The sequence below is a fragment of the Suricata suricatta genome, chromosome 6, assembly GCF_006229205.1.
Source record: "Suricata suricatta isolate VVHF042 chromosome 6, meerkat_22Aug2017_6uvM2_HiC, whole genome shotgun sequence".
Classification (NCBI taxonomy): Eukaryota; Metazoa; Chordata; class Mammalia; order Carnivora; family Herpestidae; genus Suricata; species Suricata suricatta.
The window spans coordinates 142,502,639-142,520,452 of record NC_043705.1 but is presented as its reverse complement, the minus strand read 5'-3'; the positions used below and the strand labels follow the sequence as shown (position 1 = coordinate 142,520,452).

Genomic DNA, 17,814 nt, shown 5'->3' with positions numbered 1-17,814 from the left:
CTCCTGTTTTGGTTTTCTTCTTCAATATTACTTTGGCTATTCGGGGTCTTTTGTGGTTCCATACAAATTTTAAGATAGGTTGTTCTAGCTTTGAGAAGAATACTGGTGCAATTTTGATGGGGATTGCATTGAATGTGTAAATTGCTTTGGGTAATAATGACATTTTAACAATGTTTATTCTTCCAATCGATGAGCACGGAATGTTTTTCCATTTCTTTGTGTCTTCTTCAATTTCCTTCATAAGTCTTCTATAGTTTTCAACATACAGGTCTTTTACATCTTTGGTTAGGTTTATTCCTAGGTATTTTATGGTTTTTTGTGCAGTTGTGAATGGGATCTGTTTCTTGCTTTCTCTTTCTGTTGCGTCATTTTTAGTGTATAAGAATGCAACTGATTTCTGTACATTGACTTTGTACCCTGCAACTTTACTGAATTCATGGATCAGTTCTAGAAGGCCTCTGGTGGAGTCGATCAGGTTTTCCATGTAGAGTATCATGTCGTCTGTGAAAAGGGAAAGTTTGACTTCTTCTTTGCCGATTTTTTGAGAGAGAGAGAGAAAGAAAGAAAGGGAGACAGAGCATGAGTGGGGTAGGGGCAGAGAGAGGGGGAAACAGAGAATCTGAAGCAGGCTCCAGGCTCTGAGCTGTCAGCACAGAACCTGGGATGATGAGGGGATCAAACCCACGAACTGTGAGTCAAATGCTTAACGGGCTGAGCCACGCAGGCACCCCTCTCTTACCTACTCTTACGGTTTCCTGAGTCCAAGCATCTGGACTAATTACACAGAACAGTCCAGTCTGCACTGGCATCTGGAGCCACGAGGGATTAGACAAAGAAAAACAAGACTCAACATCTGTCAGGGCCAGAGCTTGCTGGGCACCCAGCAGACAGACGCCAGAGCCCTGTTTTGAGCACCATCCTGGTCGAGGTCCTTGTGAACTCCACACTGCCAGCCCCCTCCGGGATGGCAGCACTGGGGTCTGATGACAGCCCACAGCCTGCGTGTTCAGTAAGAACAGAAGCCTTGACCAGGAGAGCATAGACAGCAGCGATTTGCGTGGGGGGTGGCTCCCCGCCACCAAGAACAGGGGGTCGGTTCTTGTTACCTCAGCTTTTAGTTAGAAAACATCTTTTAGACGTGTCACCCCTGTGTTTTCTCATGGAAACAGAAAGACAAATGAGAATTGAACTGTTCCCCACGGGGTGGGGTGCCCACACTGTGTGATTCCTACACCGTGTCTACAGTAGCCTGAAGGTCACACCCCAGCCCCGTGGTCCCGGGCCAACAGCGCAGGTCATGTATGATTAACGCGGAGGGCTTGGAAGTCCTGAGTCCTGCCCCTGTGCTCCTCGAAGCCACTTGGCCTTGCTGAGTCTGCTGGGGAAAGAGTCAGAGCTTCCCAGAGGCGCTTTCCAGACCTTTCTCACTAGAGCCCCAGCTCACAGGACCAGGATGCCTGTGTGAGTAAGTGAGATTCCTCCAAGTCAGGGCTGCTTTGGAAAGTCCTGTGCACACATGGAGCGAGCATGTGGGCTTGTGGACATGATCTTGCATGGTGCCACGCCTCTCTAGTCAGTGTGTTCTGTGGCACAGACAGTGCCCAGTCAGAGTAGATGGCAACGGTGTTCCCTTCTCACTCCCACTTGGCCAATGTAAGTGGCTGCCACTTGGTCCCATCCAGGGGACCCAGGCTTTGGGTAGCCGACTACCTGGGACCTTGCTGGTCCCCAGTGCAGAGGGGAGCACAAGCATGGCGAGTCCCTTACGGTCTCTTAAAGTTCTGTTTGAAGGAGCACACTTCCTGCCGTCCACATTTCACCAGCCACCCCATGTCACACAGCACGCCGCTGTGAGTAGGGCAAGGGAAGCTCCAGCGAGCTTTGGAACTGTAGCTCCATGTACCGCGAGTGTGGTGTGCACATAACGTGTTGTCGTGTCTCGTCATCAGTGGTGGTTTTGTTGCGGGATTGCATTGGAACATCAAATTATTGTTTCACTCCTTGTAATCTTTCTTCCAAAGTATTCCAGTAGAACTTCTTTTTATTTCTTGTTATCATCTCCTCATGTCAATGGGATTATCAGCATCTCGACTTTTCCTTCTCAGAGGAAATCTTCTGGCCACTTTTCCATCAGAGTTCCCCTCCCCCCCCAGAATCCATGAGGATGGTTAGTCTTTACACATTTTCCCTACAGTTTTTTTCTACAACTAGCTTCACCTGTTTCAGGCTAGATGGTGTTCCTTGCTGGTGGAGAGATGATCTTCGAAAGGCAGATCAGCCCAGAATTAACACCACTCTGAGACATTTAACTTTTTTACTTTATGGCGTGTGGGCACAGAGCTCTGTTTGCATGGTGAGCTCTCCTTTGGGTGATTCAACACCGCTGGTGTTGAGTTGTGCTCCGACCTCGTGGGTGCAGGGTCTGACAGGTGCACATGACCGTCAGGGACCCCTCCTGCCATCTTGCTCTGGGCTGTGTGCGGCTCTGTCCTGCAGGCTGTTGGACGGAACAGAGTGGTGCCTCTTATTTTAGGACTTCCAGATTCTCCCCTTTGAGGATTGAAGATTTCCACCATATCAGTGGGTTTTTTTCCACAGCAGAGGCTCTATTTTTAAGAATTGAACTGACAGTTGACAGTAAATACTTCAAGGTTAAGAGTATCAATTTGCCATCAACCATGACAGTAAGCATAGGTTATAGTTGGACTTGATTGGCTCTTTGTTCTCTAACTTCTTTGAACTGGAGAGTCGTCACAAGATAGTGAAAATGTGTTCTTCTACCCTCCGCTAATAATGATGTGCACTCCAAAAGCCTCTCAGTCTCCTCACTGAGCTTGCAAATCGAGTGAGTGGAAAGAGGGATCAGTGGCTGTGACATTGGAAGACACAAGTTCCATTGCTTCTGGATCCCTAGTGAATACCCCCTCACTATACCCCTTTATTTTGGTCAAAAAATGTTTAAATTTAAATGAAATTGAATGTGACCAGGGTTTATAAAATGAGGCAACAATATAAGTATGTAATGAAAGGACTTATGTCTTATAAAAGGAAACCGTGATTTGTTGAATATGTGTTGCTTTTAACTTGCACAAAGCATTCCCGTTTTCCGAGACGGTGAAATACACAGACTGGCCTTCCCTCCGCACACAAAGTCTGGTCATTAGTTGGCTCACCATAACTTCTGGCTCTTCATCCTCCTTTCCTCCTCCACATTGAAGCCACTCTTGAGAACCAGCACACGCTCGGCCTCCTGCCTCCTTTGTCAAGAATCTGGTGGCCACTCCTTTCTCATAGTCCTGCTGGCAGTTTTTGCCACCATGTTGGGACTTGAGCACTTGGGTTCTTTCTTCCATGTGTTACCAATGGTTCAACTCCAAACCACGGAGATGTAAGTTCTAGAAAGGCTCTCCTGGAGCTCCATCAAGTACTCGGAATCCACAAGGACAGGAAGACCGTCAGCTCACCTAGCCCAATAGATAAATGTTTAGACCTCCACACTCTGACTCAGGCTGAAGTGATTAGGTTGAGGTGTTCTAGACAATGGCAGAGAAAGGATAGGGACCAACATCTTACTCCATGTTGGTGCTGTTTCTATGACAAAGTGCTGCTACTTTCTAAGTGTGTTTGGTAACTGAATTTTTTTTTTCAGTCAAAGAAAAAACAAGGCCTTTAAAACAATCACAGTCTTGGGGCACCTGGGTGGCTCAATCGGTTTAGCAGCCAATTTCAGCTCAGGTCATGATCTCATAGTTCGTGGGCTCGAGCCCCGCACTGGGCTCTGTGCTGACAGCTCAGAGCCTGGAGCCTGCTTCGGATTCAGAGTCTCCCTCTCTCTCTGACCCTCCCCCACTCACACTCTGTCCCTCTGTCTCTCTCTCTCTCAAAAATAAATAAGCGTTAAAGAAAAGTTTTTTAAAAAATAAAATAATCTGAGTCTTCAGTGTATTCTGAATTACTGATGGGAGGCAGGACTTTTAAGGAAGGGCCTGAAAGAAACAAACTAAATTTACTAACAGGAGTAGTTGCTACTAGAATGTAATTTGAGGGTTGTGCTGTTGCTCCAGTTTGGCGTCAGTGGAGGTGGCTTAATTTCTGAAACCAGTGGACATGAAGCAGGCTGCAGGAGACGATTCGAGCCGGGGAAGGTGTTGACATATCTTGTGTTGCCGGCAGGTGTTTTCCAAGTATAGAGTTTTTAGCATTTGTTCCTGAATGGACACATTGTCCTTTCACACTAATCATCTGTCTCCTAAGCTCGGCATGTAAGCGAATGGCCGCTTAGGAATCTGGTATTTCCATTCTGATAGCTACTTTGTGTCGGGCGGAGAAACATTTGTAACAATATCCCTTCTGTTCATTGCATTGGTTGGGCATCCTGATATCACTGAATTGAGTTTAAAATAAGCACACAATAGAAATAAGAATTTTGAAAGAGAAGGTTTTTTTTTAATCTTACAAAAGGAGCATGTCACCGTTTTCCTCCCCTTTGAAAAATTCAGCAGATTAAAATTTTTATTACATGCATGGCTTATTGAAGACACAAGGCATCATATGCTTTATAATATCTTAGCTCAAAATTTAAGTATGAGTCCTCTTCGCTGAAATTGGATTTCCTATCAACCCAAATAATCTCCAGAATGGCATAAAAAATAGAAAGTTATATCTGCTTTGTTTCATTATATCAGAAACACTTTAGAGCTTAGAGTGTCCTAAACTTCATCAAGAATGCATTGAAATTTACTAACTCTGTACCTCTTCCATGAGACACAATTTAAAAGAACAAATTCCAGGAAAAAATTATTAACGAATAATGATTGGAGGTTTAATAAAAGAATGTGTTGAGACCAACCCCTCACACCAATGTCAAGTCACTTATGACTAACTTCGAATATGCCAGAATCAGTCAGATTTTCTGTCCTTAAGACAGTCTTTTCTAGGAAGAGAGAATTAGTATGCATCAGTCAGTCTAACGATGAGCTGATTTTCTGGAAGCCTCCTTATGGAGTTTCTCCAGTGTGCTTGGAAGGACACTGTAAGCTAGGTTATATCCGGTACGTTAAGCACTTACATTTGTGTGCTACTTTCAGATAATTTGGCAGGGCACGCGGCTACATGAGCAAAAAGCTGAAATATTAATGGAAATATTCGCCTGTCAGATTATGAATTGAGTTGAAATTTATCATGTGTGCCATAATATTGGCCTTTTTTTTCCTTCAGAGTGTTGTAGCATTTTATAAGGTAAAAAAACAAAATCTAAAAGTATCTAGGAGCTCCTGGGTGGCTCTCATTTGAGCATCTGACTTAGGCTCAGGTCATGATCTCACACTTCAAGGCTTCAAGCCCCGCGTCAGGCTCTAGGCTGACAGCTTGGAGCCTGAAGCCTGCTTCGGATTCTGTCTGTCTGTCTCTCTCTCTCTCTCTCTCTCTCTCTCTCTCTCTCTCTCTCTCTTCTCCTCCCCCACTCATACTCTATCTCTCTCTCAAAAGTAAATAAACATAAAAATTAATTTTTTTTATTTTAAAAAATGAAAGTACCTGGATTCACACATTTCAGTACAGGCTTTTAATTGAGGCTCACCTTTGTGCCCCCTGCTGTGGTCCCCAACAGGCCGTGTGCAGGCAGCAAAGCATGGACCCCATTTGTGAGCTCTGATCAAAGGTTCTATTCTACGATCCACTGGTGGTACCAGAATGGCGTGGTAGTCGGGAAGCCTTCGGTTCTTTTATCTGTCTGGTTGGCTGTTACTAAAATCTTAATTCTGGTTTAAATTCACATGGATTCTTGAATACTTATAAAAAGAGAAGAAAATAAAATTTTGGCTTATACACACACACACACACACACACACACACACACACATCTTGTATTTTTGAAACTACCTATAAAAAGCCAGTCATCCATCTACATTTGAATCTAAAATAAAAATCATAATTTACATTTGGTCACTAAATGAAGCTATGGGCATGAAAGAGAATTACTATACTGGATTCTTCATTTTTATTCATGGCTCCATCCTTCAGGAAAGGCTACCTCTGTGAGCTTTGGGGTTTAGTCTGTTTTTATTACAGAGGATACGAAAGAAGATGCTGGGGAAGGTCTCAGGAGGTTTACCCCCACGCAGACCTAAGACAAGGACCCGGTTAGAATCATGCAGTTGGGAGGTGGCTGTAGGGGGCAGTGAGGGAGTGTGTCAGGGAGGGAGGTCAGCTGTGGGAGGGGCCGCTGGTGGCATCTGGGGCTCAACCGTGCTGGAGACCCTCAGAGGGAAGTGTGGATCATCTCAGATCTTCCCACCCACTGAGCCGGGTGGGTGCAGAAGCTGGAGTGTTACCCAGCAGTTACTTCCTCACTGGCTGAGACACAAGATATGTAAGGAACAGTAAGCTGCAGATGGCCTCCTGGGAAGGCAGAGGGGACATGGACAGCATAGCACTGGCTGAGAAGTGTGGCAAGAAGCAAGTGTAAACAGTGGGAACATCTTCGGATTGTTTTACATCCTACAGAAGACTGCACAGGATCCACACGCACACACAGGTAACCATCGTAGGATAGTAGAGCAGAACACTAAACTGAGCATTGTGATCTGGTAAGTTTTATGTTTTTCATAGCTCTCCAGTCCCCCCATCACCCAACAGAAGGAATACAAACTTGGTTCTAATCTAATTAAACCAATCTCCAGACATCTGTGTGGACACACAGATTCCACTGGGATTTCTTAAATGATAGCCGAGGTCCAGATTTATAATCCAGTAAAAATTGTTTTGAGTTTATTTATTTTGAGAGAAAGAGAGCACAGCAGAGAAGAGGCAGAGAGAAGGAGAGGCAGAATCCCAAGGAGGCTCCTTGCTGACAGCCCAAGGTGGGGCTTGAACTCACGAACCTTGAGATCATAACCTGAGAGCTGAGATTAAAAGTTGGACACGTAACTGACTGTGCCACCCAGGTGCCCTGATTTATAAACTGTTATATTGTACACGCTACATTCCTTACCTCTGTTTTAGAAGTTAACAAATTCATAGTCTGTGTCTGCTTGCTGTGACCATGACAGACATTTGATGGGATCTTGGAGCAACATGCCTCCCTTTGCTTCCATCCAGGGATGCTCTGTTCATGTCTTTGGAGTATGAGCAGACAGGCCTCCTGATTATTGCTGATGGCCATTTCACGTGTCCCTCACTGGCCTTCCCCTATTTGTTGAAATAGATTTTTAAAAATTTTTATTTATTTTTGAGAGAGAGAGAGACACAGAGTGTGAGCAAGGGAGGGTCAGAGAGAGAGGGAGACACAGAATGTGAAGCAGGCTCCAGGCACAGCTGACAGCTCAGAGCCTGACGTGGGGCTCAAACCTACAAACTGTGAGATTATGACCTGAGCTGAAGTTGGCCACTTAAGCAACTGAGCCACCTTGGCGCCCCTGAAATAGATTTTTAACATAAGAACTCCTTCATGAGTATCTATTATCATGTCATTAGTAGTTTCTTGGTATTCTGAGTTCCAAATGGCTGCATTTTTCCTGGGGCTACCTGTTTCTTTACTGAACCAAAACATTTACATGATTTTTTTAGTCCATGATTGAATTCAGCATTTTCCAACTTTCTGGTGGTGTTCGTGCTGGGCGCTGGCTGCCTGCTGAGATGTCTCACCCAGTAAGACATGGTTTTTGCTCTTTCGACATTTTGCTTAGGTCCAGAATTTGAACTCACCTCCTCTCTTTAAATGAACACGATGCTACTGTATGTTTAGATCCTTAGTGGAAGTCAGAGGGTGACAGAAGGGAATTTGAACTTAGGATAGGAATCAAATCGGAATGTAGTTTCAAGTGGTTATCAGTGTTCAGCCATTTCCCAACATGGGGGCACTTGGAATGTACTCTTTTCTCCTTGAGGGCAACCTGCTGAGGTGAAACTGGGGTCTCTCCTCACCCTACCTGACCCTTCCACTCCATCCCTCCCTCCATTCTCTGGGCCCATAACCACAGTGTGATCGTCGACCAGACAGGAAAACCCAACGTGATGACTACCTTCTTTTGCAGAATAGGTAAGGTTTCCTTTGTATGAACATCACTGATCTAGATGTTACCTGGACCTGGGAAAAATTGTTGTGATCAAGGAGGTCATTCATGTGATTTTAAAACATGAGCACTGCCTACCCGGGGCCCCAGGTGCCCACCAGGGTCATCACTGACAGTGAACAAAAGCTCCGAAATTAGAGTGTTCTTTGATGTGTCCCAGATAAAATGCACGGCAGGTCATGCATTCGTTCAACAAATAACTACAGAGAAAATACTCCCTGCCAGGACCTCTTCTAGGAATTGAGCAAGAAAGCAATTCACAAGGTCTCCCTTCACTTACCTTTATGTTCCCAGCCTCTGTGCACGGGGGAATCACACTTGGGCACATAGCTCCAGTGTCCACAGCAAACACTATCATCTCCTCTCTCAAAAAAAAATTTTTTTTTTAAGTATGTGGACGTATCCATCCTTTTCCCAAAGGCTGAAGTATCTACAGAGTCTCTCGTTTTATTAAGTTATATCAGCCTTCTTTTCATTAAGGTTTTTATACTTTATCTTTTTTGGTATATTTCCTTATTTTATGTATTTCTGTATTCTTTATTTAAGATGTACTTATTGAGAGTAATTAGAATTACATTTTGTCTTTTTCTTAAATCCAGTCAGTCGAGTAATTGGAATATTTACTTTTTTTTTTTTACAAGAGAACAAATCTATACCTTTATGAATTTACTTTTCAATTAGTTGAAGTCCTTGGTTTGGGTGAGGGGGGGCTGCATTCCTCCGATTCCATGGCCAATGGCTTTAGCAGCAAGATTGCTTCGGAATTTGGCGCAAACCATGCCCATTTCCGGGAGCCCAAGTTCCTTTTTTCCCGGTTGCTCTGCTTTTGTTTGGTTTGTCCCAAGAGTCACTGTGTTGTTCTCTGCTCTGTACACATTGGCTCATCTCCTGCCTGGATAGAATTCAGGTTCATCTCGAACATGAACACTTTCAGTTTTAAGAAGAGCTGTGTCCTCCGTCTGGGGAGACCCCACTTACAGCCAGCAAGAGTGGCTTTAAAGTACAGCCTTCCAGACATATTTGTCATTTCAGGAGTCCAAGCAGGTTCCAAGATGGTGGGAAAAGCTAGCTCATTTACATTTAATTTCTGATACACTAGGTCAATAGCAGCCATTTTATGAATTTTTTTTTCCTGCTTATGTCACCTGTTTGAAGTTTTCTTTGACTCTTCATTATGACTTATTTTGAATTAATAAGAATCTCTTTTGCATTTTTACTGTTAGCCTATCAGTCATATGTTCTTTCACTCTTTGTTGTTAACGTGGAAATTGCATCCACTCTTGACTTTCTGTGGTCTAGTATAAACTACCTGTGCAATGCAATACCCATACAATCCTAGGACCTCAGAACATTTTAATTCCACTTACTGCCACTTCACTTTTAGTGTTAATGCTGTGGTGTATTTCATACTTGTTATATTTTAGGCCAACCAAGATAGTATCCTCATTATTTTGCACAATTAATATTACTTTATATTTCTCAGATGCATCTATAGACATTTAACTTTTTAAAAACTTTTGATTTCTCCACTTTAATAATTTAAATTGAAACATCAAGAGGAATTTAACAAAAGTAAAAACATAATTCTTAAATAAAAAGTGCCTTCTTAATCTCTTAGGTACTGATGAAATTCCCTTTGGCATGTCAGTACCAGCATGTATGTTAGGACAGCTGTTAACACCTTGCCCTCCACCTAACTGCCTCTTTTTGCAAGAAGATTGGTAATAGTATTAATAAGATAGAGGTGTTGTTTGGACTCATTCGGTTCACATGAATAGCAGGTCCTCCTATACTATTAGTTTCCCTTCTGTTTTCCCGGACCTCAGGCATGTGACTTCCTTCAAACACCAGCCTGTTCCTCTAGCCTCACTGATGGCAAGTGCACTATGGGTGGGCTCCCTCCTGGATTGTGAACAACATCATGTCAGGGATATTGACTCAGTTTTCTTTTCATTTACCATTAGTGCTTATCATGGGGCCTGGCATTTAATAGGCAATGATGGATGTTTTCTGAATGGGTGAACAAATTGATGGATAACTGGACAAATGAGCAGCACTCAGGTTATGCCAGCTCCTGGTGAAGCACTATACCAGGCACCAGGATCCCCACCATAGGTGCCCACTCAGACTCCTACTGGTTTTGCATCTGCAGCAGGCTGGGGTGGGCTGCAGTAGGGGTCTTCCCATGTGCATCAGGATGTACTCTTGGCCTTTCCTCTGTTCCTTCAGTGGATTCCCAGCAGTCACCAAAATGAGTTGCCCTGGGGGATGGCGCAGAGAGGGACACCAGCCCTGTAAGCCAGGGAGCAAAGCCCAGCTTCCCCTGGCCTCCCCCACTATTCTCTCACCACTTTGTCCAAAAAATAATAATAATTAAGAAAGAAACAGAAGATGTGCAAGATAGAGAAACTAGTTCATTAAACAAATGTGTTTGAAATCCACACCAGCTATCAGTGGCTAAATGCACAATACCTAAAGAATATGGCATTTTCTATAATAAATTAATGTTTAAAATTAATGTTTAAAGTAACTAAAGGTGAATATAAACTTTCAAAGAATGCTCTTCTATGAAACTTTCTTTCAAAAATATTGCATATTTTGCTTGAAGAGAATGTGAGGAAATGCCACTCTAAAAGGAGTATATCTTAAAATAAGTATCATATTATATGCTATTGTTTACTATACTTAAAGACCAAACCTACAAGAAAAGCTCCTATTTTATCATTTATCATGTATTCTCTTACACATGGCATTTTACAGATGCTATTTCTGACTCTATAATAGTGTAGAATCGCTAACGGGGATTGAATGGTCATCACAGAGGAAATGAGATATTTGAAAACATTTGACTATCTCGCCTAGGAAATGTGGAATTTTTGTTGACTTTCTGAAATGCAATAAAGCTTGTACTTTATCTCTCAAATGAACAGGCAGGCAAAAATGAGTATTTTCTTAGATTGACCATTGATTTCTGGCATTTTTATATCATTTCTGCTTTACTACTTTAAAATCAAAGTAGATAAATAATATCCTTGGGGGAAATAACTTTGCCTTCCTTTATTTCTCTACTCCGAAGAACTCATAGTTAGAACTCAATAAATAATAAATAATATAACCCACTCTGACCTTGGAAACCTTGATTTCTTTTTCAATAGGTATTGCTACAGTCCATACGCTAACTTGTTGGGCAGAGTCCTCCGATTGGCCCCAGTGCACACAGATGAGCGGTGATTTCCAGAATTGCTTGGATGTCCCCTTAATGACTTGAAATCTCTTGGTGTTCCTCCCGTGCCTCGTTTCAGGAGCGGCTCCTGCTCTCTCTGTTACCGGCGCACATAGCCATGGAGATGAAGGCTGAGATCATCCAGAGGCTGCAGGGCCCCAAAGCTGGCCAGATGGAAAACACGAACAACTTCCACAACCTGTATGTCAAGCGCCACACCAACGTGAGGTATGGGTGCTGCTCTGCTCCTCCTCCTCCTCAGGGCGACTGGGGTGTCTGTTGGCCACATGGGGGATGTGTTACACTAGGAGCTCGTGTCTTACTGGGTCCTATCTCTGCTGAAACTGTTAACATGGTGACCGCTCCACCACCCCTTCTGTTGCCTCCACGTGAAGAGAAGAAAATAGAATCTTCTTCATTGTAGTAGACCATGTTGTATGTCATGACCCTGCTTTCTATGGCTGACCTTCGTTCACGAGAGAGAGAGGTGATTACTGGGGTGCTTATTCTAGGAAGTCCATGGTCAGATCTCATGGCATCCCCGGAACCCAGCATGCTTGGCATTGTAGTAAGACCGACGGTAGGGTCAGCGTGCTCTTGATAGAAGAGCTGATTCCTCAAGATGAGATCGGCCGGGCCAGGGCCTCAGTGAAGCTGGCACTTCCGGTCCAGCGTGTGGGTCTCTGGCTTGTGGCCAGCCAGTGGCCCATGAGACAGGGGACTGATAGGCACCTTAATTCATTGATAGTGAAAGTTCCTGCTTTCCAAGTCTGCCATCTTCTTATCTGCTTCCCACGGAGCCATTCCTGAAATCACAGTTCTTGGAAATGCAGCATGTTATCAGCGTGGGATTGAGGTCCCAAAGGAGAACTGGGAAAGGCCTCCATCTCCCCTAGCTCTGGAGAGAAACAGTGCGGACCCTCACTTCAGCATGGGGTGGGGGCTTCCTCCCATGCTCCCTGTCTCCCCGCTGCAGGTCACAACCCTCTAGACACGGGGGCCTGGTCCCTCACCGATCTCCGACTCCCCCCCACCCCGTTCCTATGCCACTTCTTTGGGGTTTGTCCTTCAACTATATTGCAGTGATGTATTTTATTCTTACCCAGTTCTCTCTGTTAGTAATTTGTGCATCTGTTCTCATTCATTCCGCCTTGATGTTAACCACCCACCTGTTCAATAGTTCAAGAAATACAACCACAAACACAGCTATGATTTGCAGAGCATTGACTAGCTGGCCTCTTGCTCTCAAGCCCAGACCCTTCCAGTGCTGGCTTCCAGTCTAGCGGCTGCAAGTCAAGGGTTTTTGAAGTTCATTATCAAGAAACAAATTTAACTGCAACTAAAATACACTACTAAGATAAATCTCAGTTTGACCCCAGATTTTAGAATAGCCATGTCGAGCTGGTGTTAAACGTGGCCCAAGGATGCACAGAGCTAAATGTGTGATCAGAAATGCATCTTAGGATGGGCGTCACAGAAAAAAGTTACATATCAATAGGAACTAAGGAAACATTGGATAAATGAAGAATCGGGGGTAAAAAAAAAAGTTTTTTTAAGTCCTTACCATTTTGAGAGATTTAAAAAAATGTATTTCAAGAACATTCACACATGTTAAGGAGTAAGACTATTTAAAACACTGGCTCGCCTCTAGGATTTTAAGTGTTTCACCTAAAGAATGAAAGAAAAAACGTTCTCACAGTATCTGACCAGGTGTGTTAACACTAGAAATTGCCCTTTCCAGACATAGCTGTCCAAGAATCAGCAATATCGCTCCAATCTCGGGAAATATTTGTAAGTCACACATAGTGTATTTAAAGCATATGGAGATAAATGCAGCTGTATCTCAGTAGGGTCCCAGATTATTTTAAGTACCTGTGTTACAATCTGGGAACAGAGAGACCCATAAATATGAGTGACCATGTCACCAACCTCAGGCAGCTGATGAAGGGTCCCATGCTGCAATTTCTGTGTAACCAAGTTTCCCCAGACCTGGTGGTGTAACACAAGAGTAGACACCATCTCACAGTGTGGGACTTCAAGAGCAACTTAGCCCAATGGTCTGGCTTACACTCTTTCGTGAGGATTCAGGCCCACCGGCGGGTGGGCTGCTTGGGGCTTTGCCTCTGAGGTGGCTCCTCAGATAATGTGCAGTTTATCCCAGCTGTTGGCTGGAGGCCTCGGTTCCTCATCCCTGGGACTGTTCACGGGCTGCCTAAGCATTTTCACAACGTGGAAACTCGCTTCCCCAGAGCAAGGGATCCAAGAGAGAGTCAGGGGGAAGCTGCAGTTCTTCTGATCTAGCCTTTGGAATTAAGCCTTTCCCAAATTTTGGCAGCATCCTCTTGATGACACAGGTCACCCCTATGCCGTGTGGGAGGGACAGTACAAGAATGTAAGTACCAGGAGCTGAAGCTCTCTGGTACCATCTTGGAAGCTGACTAGTGCACTGTCGGGGCAAAGGATCTGCAAAGCAGCTTAAGGACGTGCCTTCAGAGATTGTCTAGGACATGTCTGCAGTGTTGGATTAAATTTAAATTTATAAAGTACAGTTGGGATGCTAAAGTAACTTAAATACCTAAAACCTAAAAATGTAAAAGCATACTTAAATGATTGGAGTACCAATTATTTTTATAAGAAATATGAAAGCATACAGCTGTTCATACAGGACAGGACAGATCTAAGCAAAGAGACAGACATGGTAAATGGATATTACAGTGAATTCAGGCAATTCCTGGGTGTTTTTTAATTTTTTTAATCAGAGTTATTTGGTTGAAGACAGTAAAGATCAGTTAATTTGTAGTTCTGCTTCAGCCATTCATTCAACAAAATGTTTATTCTCTGTTAATAATGCATACTAGCTCTTTACTCTCTAATGATGATGAGAATGCTAATTATAATGAGGAGGAGAGGGATTTTTAGATGTAAGGGTGGCAGTTATCAGTAGCTTCCCGGATCCTCCGTATCTTCCTCTGACGCCTTCCACTGCTGCTGCAGAATTCACAAACCCATCCCATCGTTGAAAATAAACATGGGTCTCGGCATCCAACATCTCCATCCAATCCTGGAAAACTATCCCTTTATCCCTTCCATAGCCAAGATTCTAGAAAGATTTTTCCTTACTTTCTGACTAGTCTTCCTTGTTTTCTCTCCTTCCTCCAACACTCACCTTCTGACTTCTGACTCCACCAGGTCACAGAACCCATTCCTGCCAAATTCACCACCAACTGTCGTGTTCCCAGAGCTCAGTATGCCTGCATCTTTATCTCTGACAGGTCAGCGTGGCTGTCCAGTTGACCTTGCCCTCCCACTTAAAGAGTTTTCCCATGACTTAGACGCCGTGACATTGCACTTTTCCCCTCTACCATCTTCTTTGTGATTTTTCTCTTCCCTAAATCTAGCCTCTCGATAAATGAGTGTTTTCAGTTCTCTCTTCTGGCTCCTGTTCTATCCAGTTCTAGCCTGGGGCTTAAATTATCATCTAAATGATGCTAAGATGCAGAACTCAAGCACAGGTTTCTCTGCTCACTTACCTAATGGATGTCTTTCTCTTGGATGTCCCACCAACACCACCACCATACTCAACACAGCCCAAGTTGAACTAGTCATCTTCTCCTACAAGCTTGTTTGGATTTGCTCAGAGTTAGATTTGAGCCTCATTGCTTAACCAGAAACTGGATCTTTGTCCTTGATTCTTCCGTCTCCTAGACATACCACCTGATAGCGAGCCATGCGTGGTTCATTCTCTTTCCTACATATTGTCCATATCTGTCCAGTTCTCTCCATTTCCCCTGACGATAGACCTTACATGAGGCCATTCTGGATTAACGGAATATGGTTCTGACTGACGCTGCAGCCAGAGTGATCTTTCTGAAGTGGCAATCTGGTCAGAGTCTGGGTCAGGTACCTTTGTGAACCCACAGAGTACTCTGCTTCCTCTACAATAACCCTTTGCACCTTGCATCACGATTACCTGCTTACACTGAATCTGCCTGCTGCCAAGTCACTTCCAGACCATGGTGAGACATTTCCAGCCAACCGGTCTTGCGGCGCTTTCACCTGCTACAAGGCATGACCACACGAGGCACTGTGGAGGCTGTCCACAAGAAGGAAGTGGGTTCAGCCACCATCCCCACCTTCTCCCTCCCAATGCTGTCTTGGATTAGACACTTTTTCTCTGAGCCAGCAGAGTTTGTTTTTCCTCTTGGACCATGGCTCAGAGTCTGTGATCCTCGCTGCTACAAGGTGCGATGGGGGGAGTAGGGAAGGTTTGAGGGCATTATCTGATCAGACGGAGCATGCAGAAACCTGTGCAGCCCTAATTTTCTGGGACCAGAGAGAGTTCTTCCCCAGTCTGTGCTCAGCAGAGACCAAGTCTTTCCCCCAAGGTGAAGCCACCAGCCTTGTGTTTGCACAGTGAGCAGAGTATGTGCAGCGGCCATGATCCAATGTCACCTGCCCAAGATCAGGCTGGCTGGCTCCACAGTACTTTTTTTTATCGTGGCAAAATGTACATGACCTAACACAACTTGAACCCTTTTAATTGTGCAGTGCGGTGGCAGGAGCACATTCACATTTTCCTGCAACCCTCTCCACCTCTTGAAAACTTCTTCTTCATCCCAAACTGGAGCTCCGGAACCATCCAACAGTGTCTTCCCTCCCCCTCTCTCCAACCTCTGTCATTCTACTTCCTGTCTCTAGAGTTTGACTCCTCTAGGGATCTCACAGAAGTGGAACCAGACAGTATTAATCCTTTTGTGTCTGACTTATTTCACTTGGCATAATGTCTTCAAGGTTCATCCGTATTGTAGCGTGTGTCAGGACTTCATTTCTTTTGAAGACTGAATATATTTTGAAGACTGGATATACCAGAATTTCCTCATCCATCCGTCTATCAGCTGACATGTGTTTGTTTCTGTATGTTGACTATTGTGAATAATCCTGCTCTGAACATGGATATACAAATATCTGTTCAAGTCCCTGCTTCCAGTTCTTTCGGGTAGATAGATACCTAGCAGTGGAATCTGTGGGTCACATGGTCACTCAGTTTCGTTTTTGGAAGAACAGCCATACTCTTCACTGTAGTGGCTACGCCATTTTACATTTCCACCACCCATGCATAAGGCTTCTGATTTCTCTACACCCTTGAGGACACTTGTTTCTTCCTATTGTTTCGGTAGTGGCCATCACAATGGGTGTGAAGTAGTAGCTATTCTTGCCTTGGGGTGCATCTTAAACCATTTCACCTGCATCTCAAATGGCCAGCAGGAATTTAGACTTCTTTCTTAGGCCCCTATACAAACCATAAGCATGTTTTTATGTAGAAAAGTTGGGATGTGCACCCTGGTGCTGTGTTTCCCTATCCTGACTCTTAAAGTTTAACTAAATACAGACGCAACTCTGAGGAATCTGACATTTGTGCCATTAGCATGTAAATCCCATGAAAGGAAGCTACACTGTCATTTCCTGGTAGGGACTTTCCTGACCTCCTCACCATCTAGTCCCCCCCAACACACATACACACACACAGACACACACACACACACACACACACACACACAGACACACACACACATACTTATCTCTTACAACCTCTGCTATTTTCCTTTATATACTTGTTACCACTGTGATTGGACATTGCTGGTGTCCTGATCTGTTTAATGCATCACCCCAATTACACTGTGAGCTTGAGGGAGATTGACCTTGTCTGCTTCATCCTGCGAAGGAGTCAGTGATTCAGCACCTTTTGTTGAGTAGTCTTTCTTTTAAGAAGATCGTTACTTTCTTTGGCTCAGTAAAAACAGTTTGCTTTTATTATTTTGCTTCTTCTACTTTAGGAATTCCTATCATGGAAATACATGTAACAATTCAAACAGAAGCATAGTCCATTGATACTGGAATTAGGCCAGGGTAATGAACCTTCAGGACAAATGCCACATGAACCAAGGAGGGAGGGTGGGACTGGCCATGAGGGAATAAAGGTGATCAGTAAGAATGGACTAGAATGGACAAGGTGCGTCATATGACTTTTTCTTCTCCCATTTTAATTTTAAAAATCATCAAAAAAACATTTTTAATGGGAACATTTGGCAAAATGTATATGAATTTCCTATCTGAGGAGATGCCATTTTTCTTGTGAAATATAAATAGAAATGTTAAAAAAAAAAACTATATACTCTTTTTATGGACAAAAGTATCATTACTTCTCAACAAATATAAACCTGCACGTGCCACACTCCTTGCTCCCACAGTATCCTGTACGCGGACATCGTTGGCTTCACCCGGCTGGCCAGTGACTGCTCCCCAGGAGAGCTGGTCCACATGCTGAACGAGCTCTTTGGAAAGTTCGATCAGATTGCAAAGGTGAGTGTAAGTGAGTCCCTTCCACTCAGAGGATTTATAAAACCGTGGCTTACTTTTCCTCTGGTCCCTTATCAACCTTTTGCTTTCTCATAGAGCACTCTTTAGGAATGGTGTTTTGTTTTCCTTTCTTTTTTTAAGTCTTCTCATTTTATTTATTTA

The 17,814-nt window shown here is 43.8% G+C and overlaps 1 protein-coding gene across 1 annotated transcript in view; it reads left to right on the top strand.

Annotated features, from left to right (window-relative positions):
* Nucleotides 1–17,814, top strand: part of ADCY2 (adenylate cyclase 2) — a 391,390-nt gene that overhangs the window by 248,765 nt on the left and 124,811 nt on the right. The window contains exons 5-6 of the mRNA XM_029941289.1: nucleotides 11,375–11,523; nucleotides 17,544–17,655. Of these exons, the coding sequence (XP_029797149.1) occupies nucleotides 11,375–11,523; nucleotides 17,544–17,655 (261 nt within the window). The remainder of the gene's footprint in view (nucleotides 1–11,374; nucleotides 11,524–17,543; nucleotides 17,656–17,814) is intronic.